Raw genomic sequence first — 23,186 nt, 5'->3', positions numbered from 1 at the left:
ACTCTAGCTGAGGAAATATGACTTTAATATAAAGATATGTAATATTAAACAATAATATGACAGATTACAAGTGTTATAGTAAGTTTAAAAGAAATAAGCATTGAGGACTTCCCAGGAGTCTCTTTTAAGCTCTTTTTTTTCTTTTAATGTTTTATTTATTTTTGAGACAGAGAGAGACAGAGCATGAGCAGGGAGCGGCAGAAAGAAAAAGGGAGACACAGAACCGGAAGCAGGCTCCAGACTCTGAGCTGTCAGCACAGAGCCTGATGCGGGGCTTGAGCCCACGAATGGGAAGTCAGAGGTTTAACCGACTGAGCCATCCAGGCGCCCCTCTTTTAAACTCTTGAGTAGAGAAGTGTGCTTCAGAAAGTCATCAAATGTCATAAAACATCGAATTTCTTTGAAATTGAACTTGACAATTAAAAATTACCAATTAAAACTTATTCATACATTTAAGAATTATGAACCAATTGCATTTATTTTACTTCTTATTTTACCCTATATGCAAAGAAACTTATTAAATGTAGGCAAGTACTAGAAGTGCATTTTGGGTAAATATTTATATGGATTATTTTGATAGTTTCTCTGAACAGGCAAGCTGTGACAAAGTAACCACACCTAATTATTGGTGCAGGTAGAATGGTATTGTGTTTAGCAGAGGAGTGGTTGCCAACTAAAATAACTTTAAACAGTGTTTTCTTAATCTGTGAGTAGGAAGACTAGTGAAGTCAGAAATACACTTAGTATTTTCCCAGTACATGTTGCAGCACTAAGTATTAACACTAATTATTTGGTCCATAGCATTGTTTAGAGTGGAACTATAAATGAACATTAGTCTTCTTTAGGGGATATGTTACAATGAAATTGAAATTCACAAAACTTTCTAGTTTTCACAAGTTTGGTATCATTTTAGTGTAAACTCTTTTATTTTTAACCAGTTTTTTAAAACTTAGTCATAGAACCATGGTTTTAAAATGGCTCATTTAGAACAAATCAAGAGACTATAGATGCTGGCGAGGGTGTGGAGAGACGGGCACCCTCCTACACTGCTGGTGGAAATGTAAACTGGTGCAACTGCTCTGGAAAACAGTGTGGAGGTTCCTCAAAAAACTATCCATAGAACTCCCTTATGACTCAGCAATAGCACTGCTAGGGATTTACCCAAGGGATACAGAAGTGCTGATGCATAGGAGCACATGTACCCCAATGTTCATAGCAGCACCGTCAACAATAGCCAAATCATGGAAAGAGCCTAAATGTCCATCACCTGATGAGTGGATCAAGAAGATGTAGTATATATACACAATGGAGTACTACATGGCAATGAGAAAGAATGAAATCTGGCCATTTGTAGCAAAGTGGATGGACGTAGAGGGTGTCCTGCTAAGCGAAATAAGTCAGAGAAGGACAGATACCATATGTTTGCACTCATAGGTCTAACAGGAGAAACCTAACAGAGGTCCACAGGGAGGGGAAGGGGGAAAGAGAGTTGGGGAGAGAGGGATGCAAAACTTGAGAGACTATTGAATACTGAAAATGAATTGAGGGTTGAAGGGAAAGGGGGAGGGGGAAAAGAGGTGGTGGTGATGGAGGAGGGCACTTATGGGGAAGAGCACTGGGTGTTGTATGGAAACCAATTTGACAATAAACTATTTAAAAAATATATATATATACTGAGGAAAAAAATAAAATGGTTCATTTATAAGACTATGGCTAACCCTGATATCTTACTTTGATCAAATAAAGTATTTCTACCATTACTGAAAGGAGACTTAAACTCTGAATTACTTTATTATTTTGCATCCAGACTGCTACCATGTTTGATAAATTAATGTCTAATCTTGGGCATCAAAATTACATTTATCACTTTGACCATTTGTTAAAATTCTTAAGAGAATCAAGAAAGGTACCATTGTTTTCATCTCACATTTCTGTAATAACTGTAACTTTTACAACTTACTCTTGCAGGGTAAATTTGATGTGGGTTCTTTTTGGTAGGTTTCACCAAAGGGAGGTAAATCAAAATGCTAATTAAAGTTTCTAATTGATTTTATTTAACAAAAGGCTTAGGCCTTCCCCTTGAATTAAATGACTTCTTGTAAGCAGTTTGACACAGAAAACACTGGTAATAGATTTTTTTTCTATTTAAAAGTAACTTTTTGGGGCACCTGGGTGGCTCAGTCAGCTAAGCGTCCGACTTTGGCTCATGTTATGATCTCACGGTTCATGGGTTTGAGCCCAGCTCCAGGCTCTGTGCTGACAGCTCAGAGCCGGGAGCCTGTCTTTGGTTTGTGTGTCTCCCTCTCTCTGACCCTCCCCTGCTCACGCTGTCTCTCTATCTCAAAAATAAATAAAATATTAAAAAATTTTTAAAGTAACTTTTTATATCCCCTTACTTTAAAAAAAATATTTATATGTTTTTGTGAGAGAGCACACGTGTGGGAGGCAAAGAGGAGGAGAGAGGATATGAAGCAGGCTCTCTGTTGACAGCACCAAGCTCAGCAGGGCTCTAACTCAGGAACCAAACTGTGAGATCTTGACCTGAGCTGAGGTCAGATGCCTAATTAATTGAGCCACCAAGATGCCCCTCCCCTTAAGTTTAATATCCATTTATATTCTTTCTCTGCTTACTTGTTACACCTGCTCATGAAATAAGAGTCCACAGGCTCTTTACCAGTAAACTCTTCAGAAATTATCAATGCTTTATTGGACAAAAGAGACATAATTTTTTTTTCCATGAACCCTTTCCCACTGTACCCTAACACTCCTGCCAGTATACCTTTTCCAGATATCAAAATAGCAATTTATCTGATAAAAGCAGAGTAGTGAAGTCAGAAAGCTAAAATCCCCAAATTTGAATAGAATTGCATGAGTATAGAAAGCAGCAAAAGTACATCAGAGTGTATGTGAGCTGTTAGAAATGGGTTTGCTTGTTTTTCTGTAGGATATCACTACTTTAACTGGTGTTCCGGAAGAGCATATCAAAACTAGAAAAGTTAGGATCTTTGTTCCTGCTCGCAATAACATGCAGTCTGGAGTAAACAACACAAAGAAATGGAAGATGGAGTTTGATACCAGGGAGCGATGGGAAAATCCTTTGATGGGTTGGGCATCAACGTGAGTACTTTGATTTAATTTGAATATTGTTTTCTGCTCTCTTTTTCTATGTGGATTTTCCTTTTAAATATGTTGAATTGTAAATTCAATATTTTGACAATACTTTTTGAGACCATTTGTGTAGTTATGTTACATGCTAGATATATATATTACATTTACACAAATATATATCTAATGCTCAGGTGATTGTGGCCTAGCACAAAAATCTTTTTTCAGTCTTTTCAGAGAACTATTTACTGGAGAAAAATGGCTGACACTAAGCACTGTTAAAATGGTCCCCAACTATATATATTGGGGTGACTGAGTGGCTCAGTCAGTTAAGCATCTGACTTCTGGTTTCAGCTCAGGTCATGATCTCATGGTTAGTGAGTTCAGGCTCTACATCAGGCTCTGTCTTGACATTGCAAAGCCTGCCTAGGATTCTGTCTCTGCCCCTCCACCACTTGCACATGCACATGCTCTGCCACTCTCAAAATAAATAGACTTAAAAAAAGAAAAAAAGAAATGAGGGGCACAAGGGTGGCTCAATCAGTTAAGCTTCCAACTGGGCTCAGGTCATGATCTTACAGTTCATGAGTTCGAGCATTGCATCGGGCTCTGTACTGATAGCTCAGAGCCTGGAGCCTGCTTTGGATTCTGTGTCTCCCTCTCTCCCTCTCTCTCTTCCCTGCTCACATTCTGTCTCTCTGTCTCTCAAAAATAAACATTTAAAAAAAAAAAAAGAAATTAGGTATTTTGAGGGAAACTTGTAAGTTCCTGAGATCTTGTGATTAACAAATTTACAGTGCATTGGAATAAAGTAGTTGTAAATTCTGTGACGCCAAAGAATTAAGTCGGTGACCTAAATCTCTGTGGTGAAATAAAACTCAAATGTTAAATAGCACGACTGCCTCTAATTGAATAAAAGTTGCTGTTGCTGCTACTAGAGAGAACAGCCAGATAAGATAGAAAATTGTCCATCTTATTAAGACTTCTAGAACATCTTACGTGTCTAGTCTCTAGTTGAAGGTAGTTATTAGTTTAAATTATATCTAATTGTAAAAAAGTATATTTAACATCTTATCTTATAAATGTAACTGGGAGAGTTTTTGTTAAAATTGCTGCCATGTTGCAGTTTAAGTACAATTATATTTTATTTGACAAAATGATATGTAGGCAGCTTTTTAGGTATCCATACTCAGTGTTGAAAATGTTGATTACTCTTTAAGTCATATGAGATTTTAATGTTTTCCTCTGTTTGCAAGATTAATCCATTGCACTATTAATGGTATTTGGGTAGTTTTGTTAATAAATTTAAAGATCAAATAGGCTTTATTCAGTGGTGTATGAATCAGGCATCATCCCATCTAGCTAATAGAAAGGAGCTTTAAAGAACCATACAAAATGGAAAACTTTATTTTTTTAAGTAATCTCTACAACCCCAAGATCAGGAGTCACATACTCTACTGACTGAGCCATCCAGGCAACCCCAAAATGGGAGACTTTTATTGGCCAAAGGGTCAGAGATGGGAAAAGTATGGATTACCTCTTCTTTTTTTTAATTTTTTAAAAATTTAATGTTTATTTTGAGAGAGAGAGCATGCGAGCAGGGGAGGAGCAGAGAAAGAGGGAGACACAGAATCTGAGGCAGGCTCCAGGCACTGAGATGTCAGCACAGAGCCTGATGTGGGGCTCTAACTCATGAGTCACGAGATCATGACCTGAGCTGAAGTTGGACACTTAACCAACTGAGCCATCCAGAAGCCCCTGCCTCTTCTTTCTTTGGGGAAAGAAGGGGTCTATTGGGTGGAATGCCTCACTATTGCTGACAAGGAAATTCTAGGATTGACTAGTTCTAGGTTACATTTCTGGGAGGGGTTGAAAACACAGGTATGCAGTCTTGCTTTGTTGATGTGAGGCTTAGTGCAAGTGACTCCATTTTGAGCCTATATTAATTTTTAAAAAATTAAATCAGACTCTCAGCATAACAGAGATATGATCAAAATTAAAGGCATTAGCATCACTCCCAGCTATGACTTTGAAGTTCTCACAGCATTTTCTTTTTTAAAATGTTTATTTATTTTGAGAGAAAGAGTATAAGCCAGGAAGGAGCAGTGGAAGAAAGAGACTCCCAAGCAGGCTCCACACTGTCAGTTCAGAGACTGACTCAGGGCTCAGCCTCACAAACCAAGAGATCATCCATCACCTGAGCTGAAATCAAGAGTCTTATGCTTAACTGACTGAACCACCCAAGTGCCCCTCTCACAGCTTTTGTTGATCCTTTGTGCGGTATTCACAGGTCTTAATCTCTGTGACAGACCATGGCTTCCGGTTCTTAATTTTTAAGTTGGTTATTCTTCTTGTTCCCTTTTTTATGTTTCAGTCTTAGGGAGATCATTTGCTTGGTGGGTAGAGGCTAGGAACATGCACTTAAAGCCTTTGAGAGAATACATCATGCCAGGGAAGATTAGTTTGATTATAAGCAGCAAGATAATTCCCAGTGTTTGGATTGGACTTTAGAACCGTGGTCTCCAAGATGCAAACCAATCAAAATCAATTAAGTCAAAGAAGGACTCCATGGAAGGACTCCATGCCAAGTGGCTTTGTAGGTGATCTTGTGTAACTAGTTTAAGCTTCCCCAGAAGTAATCCACAGCAGATGGTATTGACAGGGGAAGTAGAGCCCTGCCTGCCAAAGGAAGGGAATCCTGAAGGCCTCCCAGTAATTCCCATTTTAATCTGTGGCTCCAGACTGGAAAGGTGATAGCCATGGAAGCCAGTAATATTTTAATGGCCTGTAGACTACACAGGCAGTTGTATTCTGGTTACCCTTGCCTTGTGTTCTTTCTTTATAGAGGGCCTGGATACAAAGTGCCCCAAGTTTTGAGGTTATTAACTAAAGACAGGTAAATGGACCAATGGGTCTCTAATGTATAGATGAGAGTTTTTGACGACAAGAAGAAAATATTTTTTTTTTAAACCAAAGAGATTCCTATTTAAATTTATTTTTAATGTGTTTATTTATTTTTGAGAGAGAGAGACAACATGAGCAGGGGAGGGTCAGAAAGAGAGGGAAACACAGGATCTGAAGACAGGCTCTAGGCTCTGAGCTAGCTGTCAGCACAGAGCCCAACACGGGGCTCGAACCCATGAAAAGTGAGATCATGACCTGAGCCGAAGCTGGACGCTTAACCGACTGAGCCACCCAGGCGCCCCAAGAAGAGAGGATTTTAGCTCAAGTGGGAAGTCTTGATCTGGGATCTTGGGAGGAAGTAATCTACATCATTGTCACTTACTTCTCTTCTTCAATTTGATTTGAAGGTTTCCAGCTTTTGCACATTACTAGATGTTAGGCAAAGCCTTTTTCAGCTGTGAAATATGTGCCTGAGATTCTAGTCCTGGAAGTTTGGCTCCATCTAGGTAGTGAGGAGGAACTAGTAGAGCCCTCTCTGAGGATATTCAAGGGCAGTTCTTAGTGATTCCAAGGGTGGGAGAAAATGGAAAATATTAATTTGGAGAGTTGTAGCCAGATATTTGAGGAAACTAGAAAAATTCAGGATCTAGTCCAGTTTATAGGGATATAGCAAAACCTCAAAAATAGTTCATAGGACTAGAATCTAACATCTAAAAAGGTACAAACGTTATCTTCTCTCTACAATTAACTCCATTTTTTAAAAACCAAAGATAATCACAGTAGAACTAATCTGCAGGCTCTGTGCTGAAATCCTAGTGTCTGGAGCCTGCTTTGGATTCCATGTCTCCCCCTCTCTCTGCTCCTCCCCCACTCACATCTGTCTGTCTCCTCTCAAAATAATAAACATTAAAAAAATTTTTTTTAAGCCTTGGTGATATAAGCCAATGTTTCTAATTGTGTCTTGTTACAAGGAGAACAGATTTTTAAAAAATTTTTATAACGTTTATTTTTAAGAGAGAGAAAGGCAGAAGGGGGGCAGAGAGAGAGGGAAACAGCAGATCCAAAGCAGGCTCCATGCTGACAGCACAGAGCCTACTGTGAGACCCAAACTCAGGAACTGTGAGATCTTGACCTGAGCCAAAGTCTGAGGCTTAACAGGGTGAACCACCCAGGTGCCCCAAGGAGAACAGACTCTTACTGAAGTTGTGTAAATAACTAGCTATATTACTATGAAAAGAATACGTAAGAGTTTCATCTCTGTTTACAAAGGTATGCTTCACCAAGCTGTCATAAATCATTAATAGCTTAAGAGAAAAAGTTTGCCAAATCTGGAAAAACAAAACATTAAAGAACCAGCAATATTTCAAACAAGACGTGATAGAAATTGTAACTTTCATCAGTCTACTCAGTCCCCATGTTACTTACCCCTTATTTTTTAAAATAGGCTCCACGCCCAAAATGGAGTTCAAATTCACAACCCCAAGATCAAAGGGTTGCATGCTCCGACCGAGCCAGCCAGCACCCACCATGTTATTAATTCTTGAATCCAGTTTTTTCTAATAGTTCTGGAAATTCCTACCCAGTTGAGTTTTATGATCTTTGTTATGAGAAACCTGTTCTTGTCAGGGTGCCTGGTTGGCTCAGTTGGTAAAGCATATGATTCTTGATCCCAGGGTTGTAAGTTTGAGTCCCATGTTGTGTATAGAAATTACTTAAAAAAAAATTAAAATCTTTGAAAAAAGAAACCTATACTTGTCAGAATCCTTTTCATGAATCTCCTTTAAAATGTAGCACTTTTGCAGGAACACTACAGCATCAGAGTTAAAACAGTATCCCTGTGAATGATGAAAGAGTTAAAAATGTCTGTGATTAAAGATCTGACAAGAGTTCTTTATAATAGAAATGACAAGGTATTTGGTTATTTTTGTGTTATACAACATTTTAAGACAGGTAGAATTATGAATGATAACATTATACTAGGACATCAGATTTCTAGAATTTTTAGAACACATAATACATACCTATATAAGTTACATAAAGAAGGCTTAATATTATTTTATCTGACATGGCTTCTCCTGTGACTTAACGTATCAAATCAGCCTAATAAGAGAATACAAATCTTTTGCAATATTCTAGGACTCGCTAAAAAAATCCTAAAGTTAGTTCAAGGTCAAAAATACTTCATTTGGAGTTTGATTTTTGGAAAGTTGATAAAAAATATCAAAATATCAAAAATATCAAAATATCAAAAATATCAAAAAAAACACTTGGTCAAGTAGGATCAAAGGTTAGTGTGAAACAATACTTACTTATCCAGTTAACCATAGGGACAATTAAAGACTCAGAGAGCAAATACAAAAAGTTAAATTAGGGTGTGCCTAGCTGGCTCCCAGTTGGTGGAACATGTGACTCTTGATCTCAGGGTTTGTGACCCATGTTGGGGCATGGAGCCTACTTTTAAAAAAAGTTAAATTATTAAAACAATAAACTTAGCTCTTTTAATAGGGAAGTAATTAAATACCTGATAAAAACAACATGAAACACAGGAAATTATTTTGATAATTCAAAATCTTGATTTTTTAGGCAGATTACTCAGAAAGATAAGGGGACAATAATTTTTTTTTACAATTTCTTATCAAAAGCAGACCAACAGAGAAAATCTTGTCCTTTTATCAGAGGGAAAACCACATTCTAATTTCCTATTAGCTTTAAAACTCGTTCACTTAAATTCATTCTGCTCTTAGCCAGTCTTGGTCATGTGTAATATTTGTGTCCAAAAATTCTTTTTCCACAAATCTTAGTGACTTTAATTACATATGTTAGAATTTTTAACCCTAAAAACCTTTTAAAAAATTATGTAGGCTCCATGCCTAGTGTGGAGCTTGAACTCATGACCCTTGAACTCAAGAGTTGCTTTCTACTGACTGAGCCAGCCAGGCACCCCTAAAACTCTCTAATTTTTAATGAAAATGAAGAAGTAAACAGTATGAACTGTCTCTTACACTAGCATTCTATGGATTGGCAGACATACTTTTTGTTAATTCTGGAAACACGTTTTCTCATAGTAAATTTCTCAGGCACAAAACATGTTTACTAATACATCCAAATACTGTAGTTTCTCTATAAAAGGAAGCCAAAGATAAACCAATATTCAGTAATTAATGTTTCAATATTTTATCTTATTTGTAAATGATCTAGATATTTAATGATTCTCCATCATTTAACTTAGCAAAACTTTAAGGTTTGAGGTTACCAAAAAGATTTGGGGAAAACTTAAAAATCCATCTAAAAACTTTTATCTGCCTTACATCTATTTAATTCACTCATTCTTAAAAATTATGTTTAGATCACTTCTCAGAATTCATCATCCCAAGTTATTTTTCTTGCTGATAAATTTTGTAACAGAGATAATGTGCAAGTATTTGACTACTAAACCCAATAAAAGTTGTATGTCTGCATTCTATTCACTATTGACAATTTTAAAGATGTATCTATTTTAATTAAACCAACAGACTTAAATTGGCTTTGATACTGAATATTTTCTTAGCTCACATGAGTCTGAAAAACATTTTAGTGTCTATTGTATATCTGAGAATTTTAGGAATACCTTAATTCATATAAGTGCTTAATTTTCTTTAAGCCAATTAAATAGAACTCTTACAAATTAATTTTACCAATACCATTAAGAGATTTAAAAAGCCCCACCTATCTGCAACTGATGTATTTAAACACATAGACATGCAGACCGATGTAAATGTAGAACTTCTACTTTAAAATCACTGGCATGAGGGCACCTGGGAGGCTCAGTCAGTTAAGGACCTGATTTCATCTCAGCTCATCATCTCATGGTTCCTGAGATTTAGCCTTGAGTCTCGCTCTGCACTGAGCATGGCACCTGCTTGGGATTCTCTGTCTCCCTCTATCTCTGCCCCTTTCCAGCAATAAACTTTTAAAGAAAAATAGAATTACTGCCGTCAGTCAGGTAATACACAACTCACTAGTTATAAAAGATGTTGGATCTAAGTTGTTTTTCTGGTAGATGGTATAAGGTAAGGTTACCTGTTCAGATGGCTAAAGCTTTTTACTTTTATTTCTAGAGGAGACATCTACTTCACTGAGTTGATGTTTACAGATTTGCATAGGACCTTTGAGGACACATTTTTTCCATTGTCCCAGTTGATTACAAATAAAGCATCAACCCCTGGGCCATGGTTTTGATTGTGGACCCCTAGGAGGTGTGAGGTGTGGGACCCAGGTGTTACTTTAGGTGCCCGGCCTTGGAGCTGTTGTATCAGTATCTTGGCAGACTTTTGTTTGTGGTCTTGTTTCAAAGTTCTTTCAGAGTGCTCAGCTGTGATCCTAAGGTCAGTCAGTTGTCTCCCATCCTGTTTTCTACTTGTTTATCAATTCACTAATCTCAGGAGATAATCCATTGACAAACAGAGCAGTTAGAGCAAGTTGGGTGACTTTATTCTTATTCTGGAGTCCCAGAATGCCGTAGGAAGAAAGCTTCCAAGTGGGCTTAAAGTCTACAGCAGATTCATCTTTCTTTTGTTCGCATGTTTGAGTAACATACCAATCAGTGTGAATAGGGAAGACTCTGGGAATGGCTTTTAAAGATGGGTTGCTGTTCTGTGAACCTTTTCTAGTCCCAGAGGAGACCAGATTGAAGGTTAAGGATCTTGGATATCATCCTTGGGGTTACACCATCTTGCTTCCTGCATCCATTTTTGGGCTTCACCAGGTCCCACCAGCATGTGCACAAGAGGATGAGATCCAGCAACCTGGGGTCATAGGCCCTCATAATAACTCTAATAAATTCTTCAGAAAACTTCTAGGGATCCTCCTCGGGTTTGTAAGTATGGTTTTAGTTTAGTCTTTAACCAAGGAATGAAAGAGAGTCACCCCACAATCTCAGGTGATTTTATTATAAAAGATAACCTTTTAATAGTTTCTTCAGAGTGGAAAAGTAGTTCAGATATAGGATTAGTAGAGTGTTGAATACTTGGGGAAAGGAAGATTTGAGGCAAGCAGTAGGAGTCATGTCAGTTTTATTGTCTTAAGTACCTCTTGTGTCTTTAATTTTTCATTAGTCTTTTACTTCATTTTTTTAATGAGGAAATTTTGGAATCTTTATGCATTTTAGAAGTTTCTGAATACCAATTAAAATAGGTATACCATTCTGTTTGTTCAGTTCAGGAACCCTTGTTTTCAAGTACATTTCTTAAATGAATGATCTCATCTAATTAGATCATTCCCCAGAATGGCCATTATAATTCTAGGTTGTCTCTAATAACATTATGACATTTTTGTAGCTTCTGAGACCATAGTTCTTAGACAATATGCAGGTGTGTCAGGTAGCATGACTAACTTTTTAGAATTTAAGGATCCCTTCCCTTTTGTTGTTGTTCTAGCTAAGTCTTTGGGTCTCTCAGAACCAAACTAAAAGGGATATGTATAAGGGATGTGCTGCTGCATTGGGAGTTTTGTGGTATTTTTCAGTATACCTCATTGCATAGAAATTTTCTTGAGGTTGACAGTGACACAATCTAACTTATTGTGTAGCCAACTTATACTACCATGGAGATCTCTGAATTAGGTGGGGATTACTCTGACAGCTTTTAAGTGCCTAACATGTTCACACCAAATTTTGCAGCTTTTAGGTGTCTAGGATTCCATTAGCATTAACCTTTACAGAAAACAAGACAACCAAACAAATATACCTTAATATATGTTGGCAATAACCAAGAGATATTACTGTGCCCTGGCCATGAGACTGTTCTGTGTATATCACCAGTAATTTCTATCATGGAACGTTGGACTGGGGAAAGGATTGAACTAGCAGACACCAACAAATGGGGACTGGAGGTTCCACATCAGAAGGAAACTGCAACTGCCATTAACAGTTCCTCTGTGGGTCTTGGGACAGGATCAAGGACTCCAGGGTTTTAGCCAATTTAACCAGAATTGTGCCCTGAACTACCAGCAGCTCCCAACATAAACTTACTGGTAAGCCAATTAGATTCAGAGCTTGACTTGAAGAGAGCAGAGATCAAAATCAGGAACTTACCCATAGCTCTTAGAAATGGTGGAAATGGGACACCTGAGTGCCTTAGTCATTAAGCATCTGATTTTGGCTAAGGGCATGATCTCAAGGTTCATGAGTTTAAGTCCCAACCTGATGAACTTGAGCCCTGCTTGGGGTGAGCTCTGCTTCTCTCTCTCTCTCTCTCTCTCTCTCTCTCTCTCTCTCTCTCTCTCTCTCTCTCCTCTCTCTCTCTCGCCCCCCCCTTACTCATGTTCTCTGTCTCTCTGTCACTCAAAAAAACAAAAAAAAACCCCACAAAATGGTGTAAAAGACCAAGAACTCAAAAGGATTCATACGTACCACCCATGTTTCTCATTGTCCCTGAATGCCATCAGAAGTTTGCTACATATCCCATTGCTGCCACCAAATCTGTTAAAAACAAAATTCAACTGAATAAATTTAAAAATCAAATTGGCTTTATTCAGTTACTCATGAATCCAGCAGCATTCCATCTAGCAAATACAAAGAAGCTTCTAAATGCTGTGCAAAATGAAAGATTTATAGATGGCTTATAGGAGTCAAGGACAAGGAAAGAGCAGATTACCTCATCGCTCTGATTGTTATTCCGATCGACTATTTTAAAATTTCTTTCTTGAGAGAGATTGAAATTGCAATTAGCTTAGGTATGTAGTTTTGATTTGCTGATATGGGGCTAAGCACAAGTGACTCCATTTTGGGCCTGTTATTTCTTTATAACAGTGTTTAGATGGGGGTTATTATATATAATACTTAAAATGAAGATTCTTGTGCATATCTTTTGGTGAACCTATGACTTCATATTAATGAAGTCTTTGACACCCAATCAAAAAATTTCTATTAAGTACCATTCTTTAATTCTCTATCCTTATGCCTATTCAATTAATGACACTGGTAATGTGATAAGTTTTGTTTTAGCAGGCAGTGCAATAACTGATAGGTTACCTTGAATTCGTGGAGCATGTATTTTATGCTTTGTTAGGTGAGTCTGTTTCGATTTTACTCTGGTCTTAGCCCTAGAACACAGTGTTAAAAGATAAAAAGCCATGGCCCTGTTAAGGTTTTGGTGAAAAGCACGGGGTACTTACCAAGTCCTTCTAACTCTGTGGTACTCCAAACTCAGTCTCCCCTGTAGCAAGTAAACAAACAGCAGTTGAAACTTCTGCTTAGTACTTTCAGCCTTCTCAGCTGCTGAGAGTCTTGCCCATTTGCATGCAGTTCAGAATATTCCTCCTCTGCGGATTCTTCCTTTTCATTGTTTCTTCCCCTAATTTTCCAGCAGCTCTGGCAATCCTAAACTCCATCTCCAGATTCCTGGTGCTAATAAGACTGTGGTTTTCTGCTTGACTTCTTGATGTCCTAGCCATCTAGCCCAGACAGTACCTTTAGGGGTAAAACAGTATCAACTTACCTAAACCACTGTGTCTCCTTCTTTCAAAGGTTGAATCCTCTCTCTCCATTTTCTTTCCTGCTTTTGGTCACGCTGTTCCCTTCAAACAGTTGGTTTCTTGTTTTGTTTTGTTCATAGTTTATAATTATTATGTAATTGTTAAGCAGATAAATCTGATTTTAATGATAGTTAAATTTGCCAGTATCCAAATCAGAACCTCAGTAATTGGAAATTGAGCAAATAAAGTTTAAAAATAGAAGTACAGGGGTGCATGGGTGGCTCAGTCAGTTAAGCGTCCAACTTCAGCTCATGTCTTGCTCTCACAATTCATGGGTTTGAGCCCCACATTGGGCTCCTTGCTGACCGTGTGGAGCCTGTTTTGGGATTCTCTCTCTTCCCCTGCCCCTCCCCCACTTGGGCTTTCTCTCTCAAAAAATAAATTTAAAATAAATATAGAAGTACAAATTATTTGGTAAAGATTAAAAGGATTATTTATAGATGGAGGAGGGTAGGCTATGAAAGACTTCATGTAAAAGATTGGTATTCATTGCAGACCATGAGAGATGGTTGGAATGGACTTTCATATGCTGTGTTGTGGTGTCCCTCTATATTCCTAGTGGAAGGAACAGATTCAGCTGCTGGGAGCATATAGGGTACTTTCAGAGGAACACTTGGCAATCTGTTTGAACAGTTGGTTACTTCCAAGGGGAATAATTAAAAAAGACTGGAAAGTGGATTCTGATCATATTGTAGAAGGGCTTGAATGCCGAAGTGTAGATTTTGAAATTAATTTGGTAGACACTGGAAACTATCTTAAGTTTTAAAGTTGGACAGTGAGTTTCAGAGTTGAACTTTAGGAAAATTAATCTGACAACAAGACAAAGGGTAGATTGGAGTCAAGAAAGGAGGCAGAAAGATTAGTTAGGAAAGGATAGTAATTTGGGGAAGGATAAAGGGTGACTGGTGGTGGCAACATACTAGAGAAGAATCACAAAATATAGGAGATGGAGAATAGAAATTGATACAAGTTACTGTTCAACCCATGTATGTAATGCTTTATAAATAAAGTGAGCAGAATAATAGAAGCTGTACCTAAGCTGACATGAATGACCACACTCACCAAATTACTGGATCATATTTATGTTGACCTTTTATTTTTAACAGAGGAGAGTTCTATTTTTTTTAATGATGTATTTTTGAGAGAGAGAGAGACAGAGAATCCAAAGCAGGCTCCAGGCTCTAAGCTGTCAGCACAATGCCCAGTGTGGGGCTTGAATCCACCAGCAGGGAGATTGTGACCTGAGCCAATGTCGGGTGCCCAACTGACTGAGCCACCCAGGCCCCCCAGAACAATTCTATTTTTTTTTTTTTTTAAGTTTGTTTATTTTGTGAGAGAGTGATCCAGGGAGGGGCAGAGAGGGAGAGAGAGAGTCTCAAGTAGGCTCTGCACTGTCACTGTAGAGCCTGTCATGGGGCTCAAACTCACAAACCATGAGATCATGACCTGAGCCGAAATTAGAGTCAGACGCTTAACTGATTGAGCCACCCAGGCGCCCCTATGTTGACCCTTCTCTTCTCAGTGTAGTTTTTCTAAACTCTGAACTGAGAAATCATATGTGCTTTGAAAAGGAGGGATCAAATATATAATTATTATGTGTTGTTGGTCCTAATACAACTAACTAATGAGCAGTTCTTACAAGGTGAGGAAGTGGTATGGTAAGAACACATATCATTATAGGATCTCATAAGGAGTCCCAGAACAGTAACCATAGTGAATGACTAGAACTTCAGCAATTTGTGGATCTTCATTTCATTGAGAACTACTTCCCATATATTCTCTTTTGTGTATATCTCATAGCTTACCACTATCCATGTTACTTCCTAAATCTCCTTTATTTTTTTACTTCCACATTTTTTAAAGCTTATTTATTTTTAGAGAGAGACTGTGGGCGTGTGCATGAGAAGGGTAAAGGGGGAGAGAGAGAGACTATCGAGAGAGAGAATCCCAGGCAGGCTCCATACTTTCAGCACAGGACACACTGGGAGTCTCAGTCCCACAAACCAAGAGACTGTGATCTGAGCCGAGATCAAGAGTCAGATGCTCAACCGACTAAGTTACCCAGGCAGCCCTGTTTCCACATTTCTAAACAATGTTTCACAGAATGTTATATTCACCTTTGAGAGATTCATAATAAACATTTATAGCAAACATGTTCTCCCTTTTTATAAATGTGCTAATAAAACTGATATTTCTGAAGTTATATGGCATTTTGGGAAGAGTCCATGTAGATTTGTAAACGTTACCACTTTCTTAGATTGAAGAACTCAATTAGATGTCAGTTCCTGAAGCTTTATTTTGTCATGTGGCCACATGCTTAATTATTGTCCATAGCAATGGAAGGTTCATTTAGAAGAGTGGGGTTGTTGCTCTCCCCAGTAATTTTCTTGGTAATAAATGTATAAGGTCAGTCTAAGAGTTCTCTTGGGTTTTTAAAAATTCAGTTCTAATTTTTTTAAGAGTTGAATAAATGATTTTATTAAGGAGTAAAAAAATTACTGAATATCTTTGCAGTTACACATTTTGTTTTTAATTTTTTAAATATTTTATTTATATTTGAGAGAGAGACAGAGTGCAGGTGTGGGAGGGACAAAGAGGAGGCACAGAATATGATGCAGGCTCTAGGCTCTAAGCTGTCAACACAGAGCCAGACACAGGCCTCAAACCCACGAAGCATGAGATCATGACCTTAGCCGAAGTCAGATGCTTAACTGACTGAGCCACCCAGGCACCCCTGCAGTTAAAAATTTTTTAATTTGACAGTACAGGTTAGAAAATCTCAGTTTGATATTCAAAGAGTTAAATATTTCATCAGTAGTATACTTACCTGATACAGAAACTCTTTATTTTCTAAACATTTTAATTCTAAACATCTTTTTTTTTAATAGTTTATTTATTTTTGAGAGAGAGAGAGAGACAGAGCACCAGTGGGGGAGGGGCAGAGAGAGCGAGACACAGAATCTGAAACAGGTTCCAGGCTCTGAGCTGTCAGCACTGAACCCAACATGGGACTCAAACCCACGAACTGTGAGATCATGACCTAAGCTGAAGTCAGACACTTGAGCCACCCAGGCGCCCTTGTTCTAAACATCTTACATATATGTATTTTTAAATATATATTTAATGTTAAATTCTGGAAAAAAAATTTTCTTACAGGGCTGATCCCTTGTCCAACATGGTTCTGACCTTCAGTACTAAAGAAGATGCAGCTGCCTTTGCAGAAAAAAATGGTATGTTTAGTCTTCATTTGTTTTGCTTTGACAAATAAAATGAAAATATGATTTTATGTTTTTGACTTTAATCAAAACCAGTCAGAAATATAAAATTTGAGTTGAAAGATAAAGATATCTTGCAGTAGGTCTGTCTGATCCAATGGTTTTTAGATTTTTTACACCACCAAAACATCTCCCTCCTGCAAAAAAAATCTAAAATGGAATGCCCACATAACATGTAAAAGCCAAACTTCTCTAATTTGAAATAGAAGCAGGGAGAAAAACTGTTTTTCCTACTCCTACCTTGTTTAGGACTCCCTCTGCAAAATTACTAACATTTGGTTTTTGAACTCCTTATACATCTCATAAAGTAGTAGCCTATTCCAGTCAATACCTCTGTTTATTACTTTGAGCCAAAACCTCAAATTTATAATTCTGCCTAATAGTTCTTCCATTATTTCGAAAATAGTTATCGTTACCTCATTCTCTGTAAAATTTTATATAAGCGTAAATGTCTGCCACTTTTCTAGATATGGTGGGGATAGTACCAAGCATGACCTGAATTCTAATATTCGATTAATGCAGCCTAAGACTGTATTAGTTTTTGAGGTAGCCACCTAAAACTGTTGTTTACGTTGATATTGTTACCAACAGAAATGCCAGTGGTTTTTTTCCTTGTTTTCTATTAAGCCATGCAACATGGGAGTCAGTCCAGTCTGAATTCTGATCCTTGTTATGCCATTTTGAAGCTACATGATTTTGGATTAGTTTCCTAATGGACTTAATGTTTTCTCATGGTTGAAGTCATAGTGTACCTAGTCCAGTACCTTTTACATAATAGTTAGTTTGTATCTATTAGTCTGACCCATACCTCTCTCCATCTGATATTTCGGTTTCTCTCCTTTGGATTTAAAAGCACTACTATATATTTGTACCTAATGCATTCTTTTGTTCCAGTTGGTCAAGTTGAATCTTAATCTAAATTATCTTTTTGAATGAGATAGTGTCTATTTAAGTATATTGTTACTCTAAGGCAGTATATCAATGTAAAAGATTATTAGTGTTCTGTAACATATATGACATATTATTATCTAAAATATTCACTTTTTACCCTTAGTATTATGTAGTTTATGGCTAAGAGTGTGAAGCCAAACTGCTTGGCCATGGATCCATGTTGGTCACTTATTTGTATGTCTTAAGCTTCCATTTTCTCCTTTTAATGAATTTAATCCTCAATTCCCTGTACATAGAAGTACTTAGAACATAGTTAAGCTATAATTGTACATAAGTTCATCCTAGTCTTTGTAGTAGACTTTTTAAAACCTAAAAAAAAAATTTCATAAATGAAGCTCCTTATTAACATGTTCTTGGCAATTTCCAAATTTCTTAATTACATAATTATTCTCACAGTGGTCATAGTCTTTAAAATATTATTTTGATTTAAATTAAACTATATTACAGTTTAATTAAAAAGCAATTTATCAAAAGCAGTTCTATTAATGTTTTCCATCTTTGTAGCCTACCATATTTCATGTCTGACACCTTGAAAATTATTCATTTGAGGTCTATAATGTGAGTTTAATAACAGGAAATATAATTAAATTGTTAAATCTCTGGTTAATGTCTAAACGGTCACCAGGACTACATGACTACAGTCGTCATGTGAACTGCAGGTGTGAACTAGCTGCTGCTGTTGAAATCAGGTGCTTTCCTACTCTGATTTCTCCCTCCCTAGGAAAGAAAACTGAGAAACATTATCAAAGTCCATAAACAGTATAACCTGAAAAAGCTTAACAGACAGTGTCTTATAATACTGTAGACTGATAGTGGGTCAGGAATTTTAACCTATAAGGTCGTAGGAATTCTGTCTTAGTCACTGCCTTGTCCTCGGCACCTAGCATAAAGCCTATATAATGGACATGTGAGATGTGGTAAAATTGACTTCCTAAAATACATCTCTCTACTCATTTCCTAAGAGAGTTCTCACTGATTTTACACCCTTGAATTCACTGTAGTGCTTGTGATCTGCCTCATTTATTGAACATTCAGCATTATATATTATATATAAAGAGACTTTATATGTAAAGTCCTGTTTCTCTAGTTACTGAGGCAACAAATCATTGAAATGGTGCAGAATCATGTAGTGATGATCTTTTCCAGATTACCCACATCTTACCCATTTTGATTTGCCTCTCTTGGGTAGGTGGATAGTGGGGGGGACATACAAATGGATCCTCTCTCCTCCCCACACCTAACATCATTCTGTTGTGAGCTAATGCTGTTAAAGATTGGGTGAACCAATGTTCTGGTTAGTGAAAGCATTAAAAAGAAATGGTTTAGAAGCACTAATATGTAAAGGCTATTGGATTAAGAGGCTAGTAATTAGGATTCTGATTCCCTGTCAGCCTCACAGGAGATCTTGAGCAAGTCCTGTTTCACTATACTTTTGATATACGTATTTCTTCATCTTTGCAATGAAAAGTTGGATTGGGTAATAGACAAAGACTATAGACATAAGGTTATATTTCTTTTTAGCCCAGTACCTTATTCATTATATGCTCGAGGGGGAAAGTGTGTTTTTGTTGATATGAATAAACAAAAAAACTTGGCAAAAGTTATCCATAATGAGTATTAAATATTTGCCTTTTGGCCATGTCTAGAAATAGAAGGTTAGTTTATATATTCAGGGAACTATTCGAAAAATGAACAAACTATATACCTTTCATCCCCTTCTTAGTTTCCCTTACTTTTAAATGGTTTTTTAAAAAGTCATGACCATCATTGTCACTGACATAAAAGATTGTATTATAGAGAGTACAGGGAGGAACAAGATTTCCAGATTCATTTGCTTCCTAGCAAACATTTGTAATGCCTTCTACTTATATTTCAGACTCAGGTAATGAATATCATCAGCGCAAAAGCTAACATAAACACTAAGGCATGAGTTTGTCACTATGCTTTTCATTCTTCTTATTTAATCCTCATGCAACTCTATGAAGCATGAACAGTTTTATCCCCATTTTGTAGATCAAGGAAACTGAGGTTTTAGAGACACTAAGTAACATTAGGTAACAAGGTCATAATACCTGTAAGTGAATGAGCAGTTTTATTTGAACATAGTTGTAGTCATTCATTTATGTATTGTCTATAACTGCTCTTCAACTGCAATAGTAAAATTAAATAGTTGTAATAGAGACCATATGACCCCCAAAGTCTAGAAATATTTTTGGCCATTTGCAGAAAATAGTTATTGACCTATGGTCTGTACCATTATACACACACACACAGTCTTAATTCCAACCCCCTTCTGTGACTTTTTCTCAATCCAAAGTATTCTTTATTCAAACATTGTATAGGGCCTGTGCTTAAGATACACTTCTCAACTGATCATTTAAAGTTCACAGCGTTAAGTACTAACATCACTGAAGCACTGATCTAGCTTTATTTTACGGTCTCATTTCTTCTTTCTGCCGTTATCCCCAAGCTTGCTGTATCCTTTCTTTTCATCTGTAACCTGACTCATGCTGTTCCCATTCTCATCCTTATTGCTGCCACGAACTATGATCTAGCCTTCAAAATACAGTTTAAACATTAACTCTTTCTTGTTCCCTGTTCTCACTTCCCTTTCCCACCTGCATCTCACACCCGCGGCTGGATATGCTTTCTCTCTTCCTTTTAACATCCACAATGATTTATTCCTTTCCTACAGCTTTTATAGTACTGTTTTGTATTTTTTTGTATTGCATTCCATCAGACACTATTGTTGCTGGCACTAGTGTATGGGCCCTGGGGATCAGTAGTTAAGACCTGTCATTGTACTCAAACTGCTTATATTTTATCAAACTGTTAATATTTTATACTGGATTATAAGCACCTACATGGAAAAAAGCAGTCAGTTCTACTCCTCCTTTAATCTGCTCAGTAAATATTGGTGAGTTTGAACTATACATTTAGATATGTTATAAATTGTTCTCCAAATCATGTTTTAAACTTTTCTGTAAATCACTTTAATTTGGCTACTTGTTCTGCCTTTTATTAGAATTGTTCATTTTCTCTAAATAGAAATCTGGAGAAAGGAAATTTAGTAGAATGATTAGCAGTCTCTTATATTCTGATGTGTTTAATAAAATACAACCAATGTTTTTCTAATTTGGAGTTTATCCTGAGTTTATTAATGGATAAACTTAAATATATATCCCAATGTACCTAAGATGATTATTTCATAACATTAGAGCTGTTTTCCAAGGTGTGTGTTATTTGTTCTAAACTGTTTTTTAAGGGTATCAGAGGCCTAGAAGTTAACAAAACAAGACCAAGATCAGTTACATAGCCCTTAATTGATAGAGCCCAAGTTCCTAGATTTCAACTGCAGTATTTTTTATACTATGCTGCTAGATCTTAAAAATTAATATTAGGTCAACACTGTCCAATATGGTAGCCACGTATGTCTGTATAGCACTTGAAATGTGTCTTGTTCAAATTGAAATATGCTGTAAGTGTAAAGTATACCCTATATTTCAAAGACTTGGTATTAAAAAAAATCTAAAGTTTTTATATTGATTATATATTGGGCTAGGAAAATAGGATTAAAATAAATTCTACCTATATCTTTTTTTTTTTTTTTTCTATTTCTTTAGTCTTTTGTTAAAGTGGATACTAGAAAGCTTTAAAATTATACAGGGGCGCGTGGCTCGCTCAGACAGAAGAACATGCAGCTCTTGATCTTGGGCTCATGAGTTAAAACCTGCATTGGGTACAGAGATTACTTAAACAAACAAACTGAACATTTAAAAATATATGTAATTCAACCAGATAACCTGTGTATATGCCTGCATCCCTATCCTACTGCAGTGACTATAAACATGAGCTAGTAAAAAAGGAAGAATAATCCAAAACTCAGATCAATTCCAATATTTTGTCAATGTTGGCTTCTTAAAGGAGTCTGAGAATTGCTTACGTGGTTAGGTTCAGGAAAATCTGGAATGATAAAATAGTGTTCATTAGCTACTTAGAGAAAATCCATATTTAGTCCCCAGAAAATATAGAACTTCATTCATATACACAGAAGCTTTTGTTTCATAGCCAGATTCAGATTCACACTTTCAATGTGGAAAATAGAGGATGATACAGGAAGTAATATAGCTGCCATATACATCTATTTCTGCCACACGGGCTGGGCTTGAGCCCTCTAGGTTAAGGGTCAAAAGTTATTACAACTACTGAAGTTCTACCTTTCCAATCAGAGGCACAAAATACTTACTAGGATTCAAAGTGTGACAAAGTGTGACAGTCTTGTTGAACAGATATTTTTCTCTTTCTCTCTTTCCATGGAACCCATGGAGGAAGGAGGGAAGCTCTGAAAACTTGGACAACAAAAGCAAGAATCAGTGATGATTTAAAAAAAAAAAAAAATGAGGAGACTTCCCTGAATGGCCTTTCAGGGGTAAGATTTAAAAAAGTAGCATCTAGAGCAGGAAAGAAATAATCTCTTCTGAGGTAGAAAAGAGTACATCAAGGAACATAAAGAAGGTTTGGCTAGGGCAGAGTGAGGACATGAATTCTACAAAATGAGATGTAGGAGGTAGACAGGAGTCATTATGCAGAGCCTTGGGGCCTGTGTTAAGCAGGGGTGCAGTGGACAGTCCTGCAGGATTATTTACAGAAGGCTTATAGATGCAGGAAAGGTGTATTTTCTTTTGTATCTCTTACACTATATATAAATACAGAAAGAAAATGCTCATTCAACTTGGTCAGTTACATACTTTGCTATTCTGAAAACTATCACAATAGTTGAGAACTTGTTAATTAAACTCCGTTATATTTTGCCTTATTTTAGATATTCCCTAATGTACTTATATAGGACATTCAGAACTATTAATGTAGGTATAACTTCACTAACCTTGAAAATCATCAAATATAAATGTTATGTCATTGTAACCTCTATCAAATTTTATCACTCCTTACAATCATTAAAATTTCAATGTTCAAAAAAAATTACATGTAATTCACATTGTTTCTATCACACACCACTGATCTATAGTATTTAACAGTATACAGAATATACATTGTTATATGATGTGAAAATGTTGGGGTTCGGGAACAAATGAGCTAAGATTCTTGATGTCTTTGCAAAAAGGTGGTTTTATTAAATCATTGAAATAGGACCCATGGGCAGAAATAGCTGCACTTTCAAGTTGCAAGAGGGCTCAGGATAGCATAAGCCTCTGAGGAATTTGGAAGCATGATTTCTAGGACCTTGAGGGGCTGTTATTAGGAAAAGGTCATTTGCTATTGTCTAGTAAGAACTTAAGCCATGAGACCCTTCAGACATGTATCAGTAGCCTTATGCTTGGAGGATGATTGCTAACATATATCTTGGGGTATAGAGATAAAGGAAGTTTCCAAAGAGATTTTTTCAGGATCCTGGAGGTTGGTGTAATGTCAAGCTAAGGT

The 23,186-nt window shown here is 36.8% G+C and overlaps 1 protein-coding gene and 1 long non-coding RNA gene across 2 annotated transcripts in view; one reads left to right on the top strand and one right to left on the bottom strand.

Moving 5' to 3' along the window:
* NDUFS4 (NADH:ubiquinone oxidoreductase subunit S4) overlaps nt 1–23,186 on the top strand; it is a 106,502-nt gene that overhangs the window by 68,348 nt on the left and 14,968 nt on the right. Inside the window, exons 3-4 of the mRNA XM_029940908.1 lie at nt 2,945–3,117; nt 16,678–16,751. Coding sequence (XP_029796768.1) covers nt 2,945–3,117; nt 16,678–16,751 — 247 coding nt within the window. The remainder of the gene's footprint in view (nt 1–2,944; nt 3,118–16,677; nt 16,752–23,186) is intronic.
* LOC115293147 overlaps nt 21,659–23,186 on the bottom strand; it is a 28,353-nt gene continuing 26,825 nt past the window's right edge. The window contains exons 3-4 of the long non-coding RNA XR_003909387.1: nt 21,994–22,096; nt 21,659–21,710 (exon numbers count right to left, since the gene is read on the bottom strand). This is a non-coding gene — a long non-coding RNA (uncharacterized LOC115293147). The remainder of the gene's footprint in view (nt 21,711–21,993; nt 22,097–23,186) is intronic.

Source organism: Suricata suricatta, chromosome 6 (genome assembly GCF_006229205.1).
Source record: "Suricata suricatta isolate VVHF042 chromosome 6, meerkat_22Aug2017_6uvM2_HiC, whole genome shotgun sequence".
In the NCBI taxonomy this organism is placed as follows: Eukaryota; Metazoa; Chordata; class Mammalia; order Carnivora; family Herpestidae; genus Suricata; species Suricata suricatta.
The sequence above is the reverse complement of the archived record's forward strand: the minus strand, read 5'-3'. Positions and strand labels throughout refer to the sequence as shown.